At 48.1% G+C, this 18,278-nt stretch overlaps 2 protein-coding genes across 2 annotated transcripts; both read left to right on the top strand.

Moving 5' to 3' along the window:
* The first annotated feature begins 1,796 nt into the window (after nucleotides 1–1,796).
* pwwp2a (PWWP domain containing 2A) lies at nucleotides 1,797–6,435 on the top strand. The gene is made up of 2 exons (XM_008401846.3): nucleotides 1,797–2,640; nucleotides 3,852–6,435. Exons 1-2 carry the CDS (start codon nucleotides 1,829–1,831, stop codon nucleotides 5,449–5,451), a joined length of 2,412 nt encoding a protein of 803 aa, XP_008400068.1. The 5' UTR covers nucleotides 1,797–1,828; the 3' UTR covers nucleotides 5,452–6,435.
* A 3,149-nt stretch (nucleotides 6,436–9,584) lies between these two features.
* slc23a1 (solute carrier family 23 member 1) lies at nucleotides 9,585–18,138 on the top strand. The gene is made up of 15 exons (XM_008401847.3): nucleotides 9,585–10,031; nucleotides 10,115–10,167; nucleotides 12,000–12,155; nucleotides 12,897–13,054; nucleotides 13,122–13,210; nucleotides 13,293–13,360; nucleotides 13,986–14,167; nucleotides 14,254–14,374; nucleotides 14,452–14,608; nucleotides 14,683–14,830; nucleotides 14,906–15,011; nucleotides 16,447–16,576; nucleotides 16,663–16,806; nucleotides 17,245–17,340; nucleotides 17,624–18,138. The coding sequence occupies exons 1-15, from the start codon at nucleotides 10,016–10,018 to the stop codon at nucleotides 17,890–17,892; spliced, it is 1,893 nt and encodes a 630-aa protein (XP_008400069.1). The 5' UTR covers nucleotides 9,585–10,015; the 3' UTR covers nucleotides 17,893–18,138.
* The last annotated feature ends 140 nt before the right edge of the window (nucleotides 18,139–18,278 follow it).

Here is an 18,278-nt window from a genome sequence, read left to right as displayed (position 1 = left end):
CGAAAATTGTACTTAAGTACAATAACGAAGTACTTGTACTTCGTTACTTCCCACCACTGGTCCTCACATAGGAAGAACACTGGATAATCACCTGCTGTCGCTGCTTTGTCTCCTATTAAAGGTAAGGTAAGGTAATTTTATTTATATAGCACATTTTCAGCAACAAGGCAATTCAAAGTGCTTTACATGAATTAAAAAGAAAAACAAACAAGAGGAAAGAAAACTAATCTAATGTTGTTCTAAAGTATGTTAGACTAGGTGCTCCTGTTCAGGGTTGCTAAGTATCTAATACCATTTCTAAATGGTTAAACTAATAGAAGGGGGTCCAAACTGCTCCCCCTGCTGGAGGGTGTGTGACCTGTAGCCCCATGTTAGTCCTTGTTGACTCCTGTTTGTCTCCATGTTATTGAATTGACTGCAGATGTTTTTGTGCTTTAGTTTTATTCCTGATGGTTATTCTGCTTCTGGTCCATTCCCTTTCGCTGTTTTGCTTTTCAGTTCACCCGTTTGGCTTGTCATGTCCTTTTCTATACTATAATAATAATAATAATAATAATAATAATAATAATAATAATAATAATTATTATTATTATTATTATTATTATTATAATGCCCATTACATCTTGAGATATCAAAGGGCTACGTTGTGACACTGAAAGGCATCAGAAGAATTAAAAAATCTGTTCAGAAATTAGCCTCACCTGGTCTGGTCCAGGTGAACAGAACTGTCCACTTACTATGTAAGATTAAAATAAAGACTTTAGACCCTAAGCTTTGTTTTAAACTGAGCTGCAGTGACCCGGTTCAGGTTCTGTTCAGTCATCATCTGTGTTTTGATCCATTCAGGATTCATTCCCCTACAGTTAGCTGGTTGATGGCCCAGCTGGAATTGATATTGAGTGGTGTGGGAGGAGCTTGCTTTCTCAAACAAATTCCCTATCTACCTAGAGCCAGTTTCCAATAGCAATTCAAACCAAGAGACAAACAAATTCGTCTTTCGACGATGTACAAGAGTACCAAAACACATCAAACAGATTGAAATTAATCCTGGTAACTTCACGTTACATCATGTCCAGGTTATGATGGTGAGTAAACCAGACATTTACTGGCTTAATCAAGTGGCAGTAGAAAGAAGTAACTCCCATATAACAGGAATAAAACCTCCTTCAGGACCAGAACCTGGATTAGCAAAAGCAAACATCTTCTACAACCAAAGCTTTGAGAAGTCAAATGCTGTCAGAGGAAGCATTGACTTTCTATTGGGAGAAGTAATACACCAGTGACTCCTTCATTGTTGAGAAACAGTGAAGCAGATAAACTGTGAGACTGGAAGAACATATTTGGATGGAGAACAGAGAATATATGGATGGTGGCAGCAGTGAGGGAGGAGTCACAACATCTTATTTGCTTAGATGAATCCAGCCTGATCGCATCAATAATAATTAATAAAGTGGAATATTTTAATATACATATGAGATGTAGGTTTATGATTAGCCTGGAGTTCCTTATTCAGTTATTTAAGAGATTTTGCTCCGATGTGGCTCACATTAGTCACGTGATCCTGCTGCTGGATCCTAACGGGTCTTCCCGCCGGAGATCCGGAGGGTTTCATAGAGAGAAGCCCCGACCACAGAATGCGCCGCCAGTTTCACCGGCTGACAAACGATGCGAAGCCATAGAGTCTCGCTGAATCAGCCAATCACAGACGTCGCTCTGCCCCGCTGTCATTAACTGACAGGACATCGGACCAATCAGAGCAGCTCTAGGCAAGAGGCTGCGGAGCAGGAGGGCGGGGCTTTATTGCCACTCAGTAGATCAACGGAACAAAATGGCGGCCGTGGCTGCGGAGCCAGGAGCTGCGGTTCCGACCACAACACGGTCCGAGAGTCCGCCGGAACCCGGACCGTACAGCCCCGCACATCACGAGATTCCGGCGGAACCCAGCGACGGCCCAGAATCAGGTCCAGGCGGGAACCCAGACAACGGAGAATCCAGGGAGAGCCGCCATGTTGGTCCAGAGCAGAACCCCGGGGCGGGACCGGTTTTACCCGCGACAGACAGAACCACAGAGGGTCAGCTGGACCGGAGCGGGACCACAGAGGATGTGCTGAACCGGAGCGGCGTCCACCCGAACCAAACCGCGACCACAGGCATTTCGAACCTCCCGGTGGACTGCAGCGGTTCTGAGAGGGTCTTTCCCGGACTGCCGAACTCAGACAGTACCAGTACCTATCAAACCATTCCCCTGGACACGCAACCCCCCGCAGTTTTTCTGCACTCGGTTCCGGACCCCGCTCCGGTCTCTGAGGCTGGTCTATCTCTGGCCGAACCAGCAGAACCTACCGAGACCACGGAACTGGACCGGTGCTACACAATTCTGGAGCAGGAGGAGTTGGTACCTGGACCTACGGAGGATTCAGTTTTGGATGAGAACTCAGAACCTGCCAACGGGTTCTGTAAGAGCTCATCGGGACCGAAGCACGAGGATAGCTCTGGGTCGGAACCGAGTTCTGTGCTGGACCTGAGTCCTGGTACCGAGGTCCGAGTCAGCCTGGAGCACGTGATCGATGACGCGCTTGTGGTGTCGTTCCGGCTGGGGGAGCAGGTCTTCTCTGGGGTTCTGATGGACGTGTCCAAAAGGTACTGATCACACCCACAACACCCACAGCAGGTTTCGTATTGTTGTGAGAACAGAACTTCTGATGCCATGTGGGTTTAGGATCAGTCGTCAGAACCGACCCCGTTAGTGGTTGGTCCTGAAAAGTTCTGATGGTTTCTGACTGGATCCATCCATTCATTAGTGGAAGACCTTCTTCTCTGGTGTTTTTCCAGTAGCTGAGCCAGTGTCGGGTTCTCCACATCATCTCCAACTTGTTGTCTTTACATGATTATCTCCTCTGACAGAGCTGGTTGTGAGAGAACCGGATCGCCAGCATTGTTTTGGTTCTGGTTTCTGCATGGGTTCAAAGGTCCAGAACCTTCGTCAATTGTCCTCAGAGCTTACAAACAGAACCAACATGGTGTCCTGCTGAGTTTTGGGTCATGCTTGATGTTCTTGTGCACCAGAGGCAGAACCTCTACAGCAGGGGTCTCCCAGTCCAGTCCTCAAGGGCTACCATCCTGCAACTTCTATATGCATCTGTGCTAAAAAATGTCTGAATTCCCTCAGCAGCATTCATTCAGCTCTGCAATAGGCTGGGAACAAGCAGGTTATTTGATCCAGGTGTGTGAGCAGAGATGCATCTAAAAGTTGTATTGTGCAGCCCTTGAGGACTAGACTGGGAGACCCCTGATCGACAAAACCTCTACAGACCTTGGTCTCAGTAACAGCTCAGCCAGCTTGGTCTCTAGAGAGAGACTGGTGAGGTCGGGGTTCTATGGGTCAGAAAAGTTAGGTAGGTAGTTCATTGATCATGAAGGAAATTATCTGGCCCATTCATACAGACAATAAAATTAAAGAGCCACTAGATAAAAACAAACTATTAAAAAACAAATGATGATGGCAGCTTTATTTCACCTGATGACCCCCACCTGGTTGGTTCTGACAGGGCTCTGGTTGGTTCTAGTTGGGTTCCTCTCATCCAGCGCTGCAGGAATACTCGTTGGGTTATGATTGACCCTTCCAGACCAGCTGATGACTCAGCAGGTTTTGATTCAGAAGTTCTGGACCAAAAACAACAATCAGATTGGAAGTGAGCTGAGCCACAACCATTCAGACTCTCCAAAGCTTGGTGGTGTTTTCTCGGTTGTCAGGGGGTTTTGACCCAGTTCTGATCTGGTCGATTCTATTGATCAGATGTTCTGGTACCAGCTGCTGTTCTGGTTCTAACAGTACTGCCATGTCTCTGCAGGTTCGGACCTTTCGGGATTCCTGTCACCGTGTTTCCCAGACGAGACAACCGCTGCCGTCCAGCGGCGTCTCTGCAGGCCGCCGCTAGCGACGGGCCGCACACTGAGCTGGACGAGGCAGCCGCCCCCCAGCCCTGCTGCCCCAAGCCGCCGCCGCTGTTCCAGGAGGGGGCGCCGTACCCGCCGCCTCTGTTCATCAGGGACACCTACCAGCAGGCCTTACCTCAGCCGCCGCCTCGCAAGATCAAGAGGCCGAAGCGGCGCTACCGCAGTGAGGAGCCCACCTCCATCATGAACGCCATCAAGCTCCGCCCCCGACAGGTGCTCTGTGATAAGTGCAAAGGTGTGGTGGCGTCAGGCGGCCACCGGGAGGCGCGACGGGGGGAGGAGGCGACGCGGCGGCGCCGGCCAGCGGACGCTCCTATGTCCTCAGAGTTGAAGCGTTTGAAGATGGACGACAAGTCGGGGCGCAGTGCCGACAAGCGGTCATCAGGGTTACCAGGACCGCAGTCCTCGCGGCGTGTCCTGAGAGGCGTGGTCTCCTCCTCTTCCTCGACGGCGGCATCCGGCCGGATGCGCCTGCAGCTGAACTCTAAGAAGGTTTTGACCCCGGCGCCAGACCGGCCCGACGCCCGCAAGGTCCTCCAGAAGTTGGCTCCACACCGCCGGCCCAAAGACCAGAACCAGGACCGTGGCAAGACGGTGACCCGGGCCGCGGCGCTGCAGAACCACGGCCAGAAGGTCCACTTCACCCGCCGCTTGCAGAACCCGGGTGGTGCCGCCGTCCCTACGCCGCTGCCACCCAGAATGCGCCTCAAACCTCAAAGGTATCGTACCGACGACCCGGCGCCGAGCTCCGCCTCTGAGGCGTCGCCCCGACCTGCCGCAAGCCCCACCCCCTCGCCGCCAGCTCCTCCCACCCCGCCCCCGGCCGTTGTCGCCATAGAAACGAGTGACGGAGAGGCACAGGAAGGAGCTGGCTGGCAGGAGGCGGAGCCTCCCCTGCCGTCCTCCTGCTCCCTAGACTCCTCCCACTCAGAGTGCAGCTCCACAGAGACCTTTGACCTCCCGCCCCCTGGGGACCCACCCTCCTCTTCCTCTGCCCCTCCCCCTGCCCCACCCTCCTCCTTCGTCCCTCTGTGCACCCCGCTGGCGGGCGAGGACGAGGAGGACGGCGACCCGAAGCGCCGCAGGAAGTCGTCCACGTCCTCCTCCTCCTCGTCTTCGTCCTCGTCGTCCGTCTTCTCCAAGTCCGTATCCAAGTGTCTGCTGCCGGATGGCCGCACCGTGTGCGTCGGCGACATCGTCTGGGCCAAGATCTACGGCTTCCCCTGGTGGCCGGCACGCGTGCTGGGCATCACGGTGGCGCGCCGCGGCGACACTGGGCTGGCGGTGCGGCAGGAGGCACGGGTCTCCTGGTTCGGCTCGCCCACCACTTCCTTCCTGCCGCTGGCGCAGCTCTCGCCCTTCCTCGAGACGTTCCAGTCGCGCTTCGACAAGAAGAGGAAGGGGCCGTACCGCCGCGCCATCGCCGAAGCAGCTAGCGCCGCCAAGCAGCTGACACCCGAGGTCCGCGCGCTGCTCACGCAGTTCGAAACGTAGCATAGGCCCCGCCCCTATTACACTGGCCCCGCCCCTTTCATTCACTGGGAGGAGCCCACCCAGACTAATAAGGACTGTTTCCTGTGTGGAGAGGAGGGGAGGAGCCTCAGATGGCAGGGGGCGGTGCTTAATCTACCACCTGGTCAGGTGGCAGCATTTCAGCTCGCTGATGTCATCATTTATCAGGAGATTCAAAGCGATGATTGGCTCACGAGGCTGACATCATGATGACATCACTCCTACCTGACCTGTTGTAAACACTAATCTCTCATCAGGCTCCATAATGGTGAGGTCATCGATCAAAATGGCTCACAGTTTTATTTTTGTATCTTTCGATGACGCTCTGGCGCACCCTTCAGGTCCTACTGGGGCTTGAAATGCTGACACACTGACATCACTTCCTGTCGAGTTTGACTGAAAATATTTGTACTTTATTTTGAAGTTCTGTTTAGACGTTTAACTGTGAAATTGAGTGTGGTCCAAACTGAGGCTGGGGGTCCAGAACATGGTCGGGAGTCACACACTCCAGTCCCTAGTCTGCTTACATCATCGCAGCTGTGTTTGATTGGCTCCAACAGTCAGTTCAGTTCATTGGTACACTGGGTCCCTTTAATCTGGATCTCACCTGGTTCCCAGTAAGGTGGGTTCCAGTAAACAGGAAGTAGTTTTAGCCAATCAGATTGTGCGATGTAGCTCTTGGATCCTCCTGGTTTACGTTCAGAGATGTTTTGTTTTGACGTCTCACTCGTTCTGTGTTTGGAGCCCTGAGCCTGAGTTCATGGACCGGGGACAGGTTTGACATGTGGGACAGGTGGGACAGGTAGGACACACTGACTGTTAGCCAGACGAGGATGATGAAGGTGGATCTTCTCTCTGCTGTGACTGTCGGACTCTTTTTACCGTCTGTTTGCAGATCAGAGACTCTGACCAGTGTACATGTCTTTCTGTTTGAATCTGTTAATAAACTGTCCAACTGCTCTTTAACCATGGTGGGCGTCATCATTTCCGCGGGCGCCATTACTTCCCTGGGCGCCATTACGTTCCCCTCTGTTTGACTGCCGGTGCCTTGCTCATGGGCACGCCTCAGACTTTCTCACCTGCAAACAGATGTTGAGTAAACTGGTCTGCAGAGCGGCTTCAGAGTGTCCCAGCAGGCACTGGCTGGATCAGTCTGTAGAAAGTATTCACGCCCCTCCCAGATTCCTCTGAGGGTTTCAGATCATCAACTCATGTTGGCATTAGACAGCCTGAGAAATGAGCAGGTTTTCTGTGTGAAAAAGTATTCACACCCTGAACGCAGTAACTGGTCCCATCAAGTGTTTCCAATGGGAACGCGTTTGCTGATGTCCCTGAGCTGATCCGCTGTAGATGTTCCAGACCTGCATCTCCTAGACATGTCCCTGGTCCAATTAGAACCTCCTCAGTCCAGTTCGGGCTGGTTCTCCTCAGGGTTCTGTCCGGTTCTGCCAGGGGTTCTGGGTCTCCACAGGTGGGGTGTGAGATTAGTGTGGAAATTTTCCTATGTCTTATCCATTTTATCAATTCTAGCAACATGATCAGTTTTGTTCCTCAGTAATGTAGCAGTTAGCACTTACAGTTTAACTGTTAGAGGTTAGCTGTTATTGTTTAGCTGTTTGAGGTTAGCTGTTAGAGGTTAGGGGTTTCTCATGTTCTCTGGAGGTTTTGCACATCAGAGCTGCTTCTGGAACTCTTGTGGCCTACTTCCTGTTGTCAGGCAGGTTCTGTGACCTCTGGGTTGCGGAGGTCAGGCTGGTTAACTGAACCTCAGGCCCGGGTTGGTTTGGAGCTTTTTCCTTCAGGGCTTTTTAAATCATGATTTAAAAACTTTTAGCTTTTATTCAGGTTGCTTTTGTCTGAGATGAGTTGATGATCTGAAACAGCAGCGATGCTCACGCCTGTGTCAGTGGGCGCAGTTTATTGTGTGACCTGAGCACAGGATGGAGAGCAACTTTACCTTCAGGAAGCACCTGGTTCAGACCGAGCCAATAATCAATGAATTGATGATGTGGATAAAGTGTAAACAGCCTTTCTGTGTCTCTGCAGCGCGCCGCTGAAGAGCTGCTGACGCTGGAGGCCGGCTTCACGCAGTGGGCGGGGTCTGAACACAGACGGACATCAATAATCAATATTTAAGGCAGAGTTTATATTTATGAAGAAAAATCAATGTATTGATCTTACTGCTGTGTTTCCATGGATGCTAGGTTCAGGTTATAGGTTCTTGCGTCCTTCAATCAGAAATTGATCAGTTGATCAATCAACCAGTGAATCAACTCAGCTCGGCCCCTGATGGAGAGTTTCCTCACCTGCAGACACCATCTTCAGTTGGAACCAGCAGGTGAGGCTCCGCCCCCAACCCCTCACCTGGGTGTGGCTCCAGGTGAAACGGTGGGCGGGCCGAGCAGCGGCTTCACGCTGCACAGGTCAGAGAAAACAATCGAACGAAGTGATAAGTTTTTATTTGGTTTGGAATCGGATACAAATTATTAAACTGTCGGACCGGATGTGATTTTCATCTTTATTGATCGGGTTTATGTGACCCAGAAATATTTCTGTGTGAAATGCCAGAGGTTTAGTGACACTGTGGAGGCGCTGGGGCCAAACGTGGACCTGGCATGGTCAACAGCGATCTGAAACACGCAGACGGTTCCTTCCTGCTGCGGCAGAGGGATTTCCTGCTGCGGCAGAAGGACTTCCTGTTGTGGCTGAGGGACTTCCTGCTGCGGCAGAAGGACTTCCTGCCGCGGCTGAGGGACTTCCTGCTGCGGCTGAGGGACTTCCTGCTGCGGCTGAGGGACTTCCTGTTGCGGCTGAGGGACTTCCTGTTCAGAAATGAGCCGCAGAGAAGAAGACGTTGGATGCTGGGTTTGGGTTGAAGTCAACAGTCTGTGATGTACTGGGAACCAGCATTGGAACCAGTCTGGCAGGACCATCCCTCATTCCCCTGAATGATACCCTGGGCAGGAAGACTGCCTGCTTCCTGTTCCTCTCAGTGTCTGGTTCTGATTGGACGCTTCAGGTCACGTGACCAAGGAGTTTCTTCCTCCTTCACGTCCTCATCCTCCCTTCATCTGGTTCTCCTGGTTTTCAGCTCATTTCAGTCTCACGATGGTTCCTCTGGTCCAACTTGGTCCGGTTTGCTTGTGCCTATTCTGTTCCTTTTCTCTGGTATGGTTGGATCTGGTCCGTTCTGATCTGGTCCAGTCCGGTCTCTGTCCTCCAGCTCCTTGTCTGGAGGCGTTTTGAAGTGTTGGTGAATTTTGGTCCCATGAGTCGGTTCTCCAAATCAGCCTATCAGAGAACAGGTTCTCTAGCAGCTGATTCTCCCAGTGACTTGTCAGATCTGCCCAGTTCCTGGTCCAGTCAAAGTATTTCAGTGGGAATTTCAGAGTTAATGGATTTAATCGGGCCAGAACAGATATTTAAACTGGCTTGGTCTGAAATGGTTTCAATGTCTAAATTTATTTCAATATTATCTGATTAAAGCTGCTATGTAGTTTAATCTGATCTAACCTGGTTAAAACATGTTTAAATTGGTCTAAACTGGTCTGAACTGGGTATTAATGGTCTGAAATAGGTTAAATCAGCTGGAACTGGTTCCACAAAGTTTAACTGAACCAGCAAACAATCTTCTGAACTGGTGAGAAGTAGATTAAATGTGCCTGACATGGTCAGAACTGGTTAAAACCGGGTTGAACTGGTTTAACTGGTCATAACTGTCTGACCTTGTTAAAACTTGTATAAACTATTTTGAACTGGACTGAAGTATGTTGAGGTTAATACTGGTCTGACCTGGTCTCAACTGGTTTACACAACGTCTAAAATGTTCTAAACATCTCAGCATCCTGTGATTGAACCAGTGGGAACTGGTCTGAACTGGTTTTAACTGTTTGTCTGATGACTTTTTGAAGGTTTGATTTTTTTATTATTTTTGTCTGAGTTGAAAATGATGCAAAGTGGAAATTGTTTTAATATTGTTTACAGATGGAAATGCAATAAAAATGCTGCATGTGTGAAACATTTCCCTTTGTCGGTGGGTTATTTATTAGGGGTCAGAGGTCACATCCTGATGATGTTTCCCACCTGCTGTCCTCGAGGTTTGACTCACTTTGGATAAAGAAAGAAATCAACTTAATTAACTTCACCAGGATGACGATGAAGATGCTGTCTGAGAGACATCAGCGCGACGGTTTCCTGTCCTTCAGCGTGATGTCACACTGCCGTGGAACCGGCCATGATGAAGGCAGGCGGAACCAGTGAAGAACCAGTATAGAACCACCTGAAAGCTGCCTCCACACACCATTCCAACTCCAGCTGAATCCAGGCCCATGTTTTGCTCTTCATGTTGATCGAGGAGGAAGATGCCTCTGCCTGACGAGTTTCCTTGTCCGACTATCAGGCCATGACAGAACCCTAAGGTCAGAGGTCAACAGGAAGCCTTTTGTCTGCTGAAGCAGTTTCATCACAGCTTCCTTCCAGGCCTCACAGCGAGAGCGGCTGGTGATGAAGGTGTGCTGCTCTCAGCTTCTTCCTGTCCTCGGGGCCAATGATTGGCCCCCCAGGTGAGCTCAGGTGTGAGATGGGTAAAGGTTTCTGTGCTGATGGTTAATAATCTGTTAATAATCTGCCGGACTTTATCCTGAAGCCCAGAGTTCCTTCAGACGGACGACTGCAGCTCGGATGGAGGACGACACCAAGGTAAGGCATTCACAGTTTTGATCCTGGTTCTCGTCCTGGTTCTGGTCCAGATTGGGGGAGTACTAAGAACTTGAGGTGAGGCTTTCAGGGCTCAGAGTTGAACTTTGTTTCAGTTTCAATCAGATGACCACTCTCATTCAGAAACGGCTTCTGTGAAGAAATATTATTAAATCTGTGACAAACAAAACCTAAAAATCGTCCAGCTTCAGGTGTCGATGCACCTCTGGACACACAGGTACATAACACCTGCTTCAGGTGTTGTGTCCATTCTCAGAAACACGTGCACCTTCCTGGAAGTGGTACTGAAGTTTGTTTGCTCTGAATTGGGTCACAGTGACACAATCAGCGGTTTATAGTCCATGCCAATGATTTACACAGTTACTGCATTCCTCAGTTAGATTCACCTGGAATCACAATGAGAACCAATCACTTCCTTCTGTTAGGCGAATCACAACAAACAAGCATCTCCTTTCTGCTTTTTGTGAAGAGGTTGTGTCGGAACCAGGAGCTGCTAATTAGCTACTAAGGGCTAACTGCTAGCCAGCAGGTCATCATCAGATTCCTGCTATGCAGAATCAGGAGGTGTTAGCACAATGGTACGGTGGAAAAACTTAGCAACTGTTGCTTCTCTAAGGGTCAAAGGTTATTTCCAAACAACCTAAAGTTGAAAATGACCTAAAGTTTCCTCTGGAGAACCTAAAGTTCTCCAGAGAAAAACACCTCTGTTAGTAATTTGTCTCTTCTGCAAAAGTTTGAACCAGCACCTTCCTGCAGTTGCTGTCAGTTTTATTCCAACATTTCTGTTCTTTCACAGGGAGCTTCTTGCTGTTTCTTGTTGTTTCTGTCCTCACAAAGGACGTTTTTGGCCATTTATCTTTGTTTCTTGCCGTTTCTGGCTACTCCTTGCTTTTTCTGGCCGTTTTTGTTATCACATACGCCATTTCTTTGATTTTTGTTCCTGGCTGTTTCTGGCCTTTCCTGGCTGTTTCTTGCCATTTCTGTTTCTGGCCATTTCTTGCCATTTCTGTCCTCACACAAGTTGTGTTTGGCCATTTCTTTGCGTTTCTGGCTGTTTCTGTTGTCACACAGGCCATGTTTTTGTTTCTGGCCCCTTCTGGCCTTTTCTGGATGTTTCTTGCCGTTTCTGTCTGACCACAGAAAGCTGCCAATGGGAAGCTCGCCCTGTCGTTTCAGTCGTTTGTTTCCATTTTCTGCTCTTGTAGCAAGGCAGACTCTGGAAGAACTCTGGTCAGAACATCAACAGCGACTAAACATTGTTCAATGTCTGATTGGTAAATAAAAACATAAAACGTATTAGTCGTCTTAGGAATGCATTCCTGTTTTCTTCTGTTTCTTGTTGGACACAGGTAGATTTTACCTGCAGCGCCATCTGCTGTAAGGCTCAGCTGAGACCGGCTGCTGATTGGCTACTGCCTCTCAGGCTGGGTTTTTATTGGTGAGGAGAACCAGCTAGTGGATTCATACTGATATGTTTATCCTGCAGGATGAATTTAAAGGCGAAGTTATGCTCATTCAGCTTCCCTGGGTTTCTCAGACAGGAAAAAACTCTTTACTTTTAAAAGCCTTCAAGGGAAGCTAATCAGAGAGGCAACTGCTGCTAATGTCCTAATTATCTGGCCTCAGTGTTTTGGACCTGGAACAAAATTCTGGACCTTAACGAGTGGATTCAAAACTGCTGATGTAGAAAAATCTGTTTTCTCAGAACTAAACCGTTTCTTCTGCAGTCAGCATCTTATTCTCACTAAATATTCCTGAACTCCATCTGTTAAACCTGAATACCTGGTCAGGCTGCTGCATCTGTGTCCAAACAGAGCCGGGATCACCTGGAAGATGGACGGGGCCGCAGGCCGAGCAAGGCCGACTCATCCATAAACCAGCCAACCAGAGCAGAGAGGGCGGGACTAGACATGATTTACACCATTGAAGACGTCCCACCATGGTACCTGTGCATCCTGCTGGGACTACAGGTGAGAATCAGACTAAACCGGTCCAGTTCCAGCCAGAACGGTTCTGTCAGAACTCTGCAGACCATAAAGGGTCAGGTGGAATCTGACTGGATGATTCAGTTTACTTTGTCTTGTTCTTGATGAATACGTCACAAAGCAAAGATGTTCTTCAAACAGCCTAAAACGGTTCAGTCCATTTAAATCCTGTTCAGGAGTCCGATCCAGTAAATCTGGAGGTTCTGACAGAATCCTGCTGGAGCCGGTTTTCCCTAAAATAACTTCTAATTATTCTTGGCAGCAATAATCAAATGACCAATGAAGTCATTTTACTTCATTGGTCAACATTGAAGTGCAACATTGAAGAGTTTTAGGTTTTCCTCCCCCAGAGTTGATTTCCAATCAGTTTTATTTGGGGCGTTGCCAAGGAGATCCTGTTTTGGGTAGCGGATCTGAAGCACCTTCCTGTATGGGAGGCTGAGTCCTTGATCCTTGACAGGGAAGCAGCTCCATCACAGTGGGTCAGAACCAAACTGTAGCACGGCCAAAACTACCAGCGGTTGATCGGTTTCTTGAGACCAGAGAAGTTTCTGAGTCTGACATTGGTTTGGCAACGTTGCACACCGGAGCAAAAGTAATTTTACGGACAACTGGTTAATTTGATCAAAACTGCTCATCAACTGCCCACTGGGGACGGAACCACCATTTGGGTCATTGAGCTTTCTGCTGAGACTGAAGGGTGACACTTTTCTCATTGGTTCACAGCATTACCTGACATGTTTCAGCGGCACCGTGGCAGTCCCATTCCTTCTGGCTGAAGCTATGTGTGTCGGACGAGACCAAAACACTGTGAGTCAGCTGATCGGAACCATTTTCACCACCGTTGGAATCACAACGCTGATCCAGACCACTTTTGGAGTCAGGTAGGTCTCTGCTGAAGCTTCAGGAGAATATGAGGAGCTTACGACTAAAGTGAGTCTGTGCTTCCAGGCTCCCTTTGTTTCAGGCCAGTGCTTTTGCCTTCCTGATTCCTGCTCAGGCCATCCTCAGCCTGGACCGCTGGGCGTGTCCCAGTGAAGGTGATGTTTCATTTCTGAGCACTGATGCTTTGTTTCTGTAAGTAAACACGGTGAGTCTGATATTTCTGGGTTTTATTTCCAGATGTGATTTATGGGAACTGGAGTCTTCCCCTCAACACCTCCCATGTCTGGCACCCTCGGATCAGAGAGGTATGATGATGACCCAGGTGGTCAGGCATCTAGATATGGGTCAGGACTAATGAAATTCAAGTTTTAAGGGTCCACACTGACGCCAAGTTAACTTTTGACTCATACCTTGGTAGAATCTCTGCATCAGGAATCGTAAGAACCAAAACAAAACCCATCGAAACTCTGGACTCTTCAGACAACTTCAACAAGTTCTTAAAGAAGACTAAACTCTAAGGGTCTGAACCTGGTTCAGAGAAGGTAATGACAAACTCTGGACGGGACCAGAACTGGACCTCTGACTCTCTACTGGAGCCTGGTTCTCTTCTGTTGATCAAAGTCAGAAGTTGCCAGGTTCTGCTGCAGGTCTGATAATATTAGACATTACTCAATCTTGTCAGACTTCAGTTTATCTTAAAACTGCATTGTTAAGGTGGTTCTGATCCATTTAGTATTTTATGGCACGGAGTCCTGGTGGAGTAGTATGTCACCTCTGAACCCCCACAGTGCCCTCCTGACCCCTAGCCAGCCTGCATCTTCTCCGCTGGGTTGGAGGAAATTCGTTCTTCAGGGTCTAAAAGATTCTGTGATGTTTCTGTTTTCTATAGGAGCCCATGCTGGAGATGTTTTATTGTTTGCTTGTTTACAGATTCAGGGATCCATCATCATATCGAGTCTGGTAGAAGTTGTGATTGGTTTATCTGGATTGCCTGGTCTGCTATTGGAGTACATTGGTCCACTCACCATCACACCAACCGTCTCCCTGATCGGTCTGTCCGTGTTCACCACCGCTGGAGACAGAGCTGGGGCCCACTGGGGCCTGTCTGCTTTGTAAGACCCCTTTCCACCTATCAGCATCTCGACTTATCAGTTTGAAACACGTAACCCTTAACAGACATGTCTGTTTCTCTCAACAGGTGTATGTTACTGATTGTGCTATTTGCTCAGTACCTGAGGACAACATCATTTCCTGTTCCTGTTTACAGCAGAAGAAAAGGACTGACGTCCACCAGAGTCCAGATCTTCAAGATGTTTCCTGTAAATGAGACTCCACAGAGGCGGTGAAGTCAGCGATGACGTGATGTAGTGATATTATCCTCTGAATCTCATCTCAGATCATCCTCGCCATAATGCTGGTCTGGCTCGTTTGTTACATTCTGACTTTGACTGACCTGCTCCCTAACGACCCGGATCGCTATGGACACAAAGGACGGACCGACGCTCGTGGGGACATCATGGCGTCAGCTCCCTGGTTCAGGATGCCCTACCCATGTAAGGGATTCGCCAAGGTGACGCCCCTGATGTAATAAAGACACAGGGCTGATGATGATGGTGATGTCCTACAGGTCAGTGGGGGTTGCCGGTGGTGACTGTTGCTGGCGTGTTGGGGATGCTGAGTGCCACCATGGCGGGGATTGTGGAGTCCATTGGAGATTATTACGCCTGCGCCCGACTGTCGGGCGCCACACCGCCACCAATTCACGCTATCAACAGGTGAGTCTGGAAGTCGGTGGCTGGCTCCGCCCCTTTGCTGTTCAGGTTGTTGATTTGCCGCATTTCTTGTTTCAGGGGGATCTTCACTGAGGGAATCTGCTGCATCATTGCTGGTCTTTTAGGGACAGGAAATGGATCGACCTCCTCCAGTCCCAACATCGGAGTCCTTGGAATCACCAAGGTGAAAATCTTCTCCAGGATGAATGAGGGCTTTCTTTATCTGGTCAGATTACTCCACGTTTTACTGGTTCCAGATTAATTGGTGCAGGATTTTCTGGTACTGGCTGATCTGTTGCTGGATGTAGTAATCCTGGGCCTACTGGTCCATTTATTACTAGTTCTGGGTTATTGATCATAGGATTTTTATGTTCTGCTCTATTTAAATGCATTTGTTTATTTAGTGTCAATTGACGTCACGTCACCATGGGACCAGAGTGTCTTGTAGTTTCTGGTCATCACTAGGAAGGAGTGTCTTAATTTTATGTACTGCTTCCAACAAAGGCAGCTTTGCAGTTATTTAAGGCCAGTGGGAATCTCTCTGGGTGTTGCTGATGAAAAGGGGAAATGGTTTTCTATTTTGCTTAAACAGTTATCTGGCTTGTTCTTAATAGAAATGTAAAGATGAACGTTCTACTCTTGGTCAAAAATAACACTGATGTTCTCCATTACTGGAGATCAGGTGAGTTTATGTAAACTCTGGATCCATAGACATTTTCTGACTTCTTGAAACAGGTCGTTACTATTTAAATGCTCACATACTTGATTAACAACTATTTTCTCAAGAATTATAAATTAGAAAGGAAGATTAGATATAGGTCTGTAATTAAGCCATCTCAACTGAGAAGATTTCTAAGTAAAAGTTACATTACAGCTAGCTTAAAAACTGGTGGTCCATGTACTAAGGACAGATTCATCAGATCTAAAATGGTGGCTGGAATCAAAGAAAAACATTTTAAATAATTTGGTTCTGATTAGGTCCAACATGCATGTTGCAGGAAGAAGATCGGATGTTTGATAAGTCAAATCTCAATTGACTCAACACAGATCAGTTCTGTAGTTACATTAATGCTTCTTCACTTACTGAGGATGATGAAACCTTCATGTTCAGGAGGATGACAATCATTTTATTTAAGGAGAAGTCATAAAAATATTTTGTTCTCGCTCGGTGCAGAGTCTTTTTATACAACAGTAGACTCTATATGTATAAATGTCAGGTTAAGTTAGATATGAGACATGAGGAGCTCCATTTTCTCTCTGATTTCCTGATATTTAAACCACACAATATCAGGAAGCTAATACTCTAAAACTAAACTCTGGTTTAGTTTCAGAACCAGCTCTGAAACCAGTTCAGAGCTGGTTTAGTTCAGCTCTGAACTAAACCAAGGAGATTTTTAACAGGTTTAGATTGTCTAATGAGGAAGTAACGCTATGAAGAATAACAATTAGAGAAGGAGATAAAATTTCTCACTCCAGCTATATTTCTCAGAGATTCAGAACAGCGTTGGTAATAAACTCTGTAGACCTGGCCAGGCCAGAGTGTTTAGTCCATGGAAAGAGAACATGACGGCGTTTTGCAGTGTGTGTCGATGTTTGCCTGAAGGTCAACCTGTGTGCAGGTGGGCAGCAGACGGGTGGTGCAGTTTGGAGCTGGGATCATGTTCATCCTGGGAACGGTTGGGAAGTTCACGGCTCTGTTTGCCTCTCTGCCGGATCCCATCCTTGGAGGAATGTTCTGCACATTGTTTGGTGAGCATTGTTTGGTGAGCCACAGGTTCTTTCAGCTCAGGTGAGTTGATGACGTCACATTAACCCTTTTTTTTCTTCATCTGCAGGTATGATCACAGCTGTTGGTCTATCAAACCTGCAGCTGGTTGATTTGAACTCTTCCAGAAATCTTTTTGTTCTCGGGTTCTCAATGTTTTTCGGCCTCACGCTGCCAGCATACTTGGACGCACATCCGAAAGCCATCAGGACAGGTGAGTGTGTTTACCTGAGAATGTTGATGTTCATCATGTTGATGTTTTTGTTTTAATATTTTCCTTGATTTGCTGCTTTGAGTCCCTCAATTTAAAAGATAACCGCTGAGCTGACTCCCCCTGCTGGTGGATAATGAAATGACACCAGAGTTACACACTGCTAGCAGCTGGGTCTGCGTCCATGACCTCCAGTCACCTGTCCTACTTGTTGTCATTGCCATGGCAACTGCATCTTGTGACTGGCCAGGCGAGTTCAGCTGGACTTCCTGACCAATCAGTCGTTCTATAGACCAGAACTGGACCTCAAGCTGGTTCTGATTTGGAAACTGATTCAGTATGAATAAAATCTGGAGTCCTCCTAACTGAACGTTAGAGACGCTTCTGGTTGGCTGTACTGGTTTTCATCTTACTGAAACAATTCTCTCTCTTCTGGCTCAGGTGTTGTAGAACTGGATCAGATTCTGACAGTTCTTCTGTCCACTGAGATGTTCGTTGGAGGTTTTCTGGCTTTTTGTCTCGACAACACAATACCAGGTGAACAACAACCCAATCATCTGTCGCCAATAGCAGCAGCTGATCAGGAGCATTTTCAGTTCTAGTCTTCATGGAGAACTTTCTACAGAATGTTTCACAGAATTTCAGTTTTTAATATCAAGCCTCTACAAATACATAAAAGCATTAAGTACCTTTGATTAGATTTATTTCTTAAGAAAACCAATCCAAAAATATTACAAGAATGGAACCCACAAAACCTAATTATTGTTGACAGATGGAGCTGCAGTGATGTCACACACCTGTTTTCTTCTTCTGTGTTCAGGAACGAGGGAGGAGCGAGGACTTGTGCAGTGGAGCTCCTCAAGCACCGCCCCCAAATCAGGCCCCGCCCCCTCTCCAGGCTCCGCCTCCTATGACTTCCCTGTGGGGATGGGCGTGGTCAGACGGACCCGCTGGCTCCGCCGGTTCCCCATCTGCCCCACCTTCACAGGTTTCAGGGTGTGTGAGGAAGATCTGCCCCCGGAAGGGGAGGAGCTAGCGGGACAGGGGGAGGAACTAGCAGACGCCCCCCTGCCAAGCACCAAGGTGTGACAGTGATGTCATCGGGCTGAGCCAATGAGGTTGAATTTAATCAGATTAAAATAGCAGGTTCTTCCGGATAATTGAGCAGAAGGTTCATCTGTCAATATTATTGATTAAATTATGGCTCCTGCAGCTGGACTCATGACAGTTTCCTAATTCCTTTCTGCTGTAGCTCCACCCCCTCCTCACCAGAACCGGTACTAAATATTCGGGTCAGAAGCTTGTTAGGTTTTCAATAAAATGTATTGAACTGTGTTTGTGGTGATGCTCTAATTTAACTTTACAAATGGCGCCCCCTACTGGTCAAAAGCAGCAGAGTTACTCAAGAATCAACAAGTTCTCATAAGGAACTACCTGAGCCTGGTTCTGTTTGGACCAGCTATGGTGACGGTTCC

Source organism: Poecilia reticulata, chromosome 14 (assembly GCF_904066995.2).
Source record: "Poecilia reticulata chromosome 14, P_reticulata-male-v2, whole genome shotgun sequence".
Classification (NCBI taxonomy): Eukaryota; Metazoa; Chordata; class Actinopteri; order Cyprinodontiformes; family Poeciliidae; genus Poecilia; species Poecilia reticulata.
The sequence above is the reverse complement of the archived record's forward strand: the minus strand, read 5'-3'. Positions and strand labels throughout refer to the sequence as shown.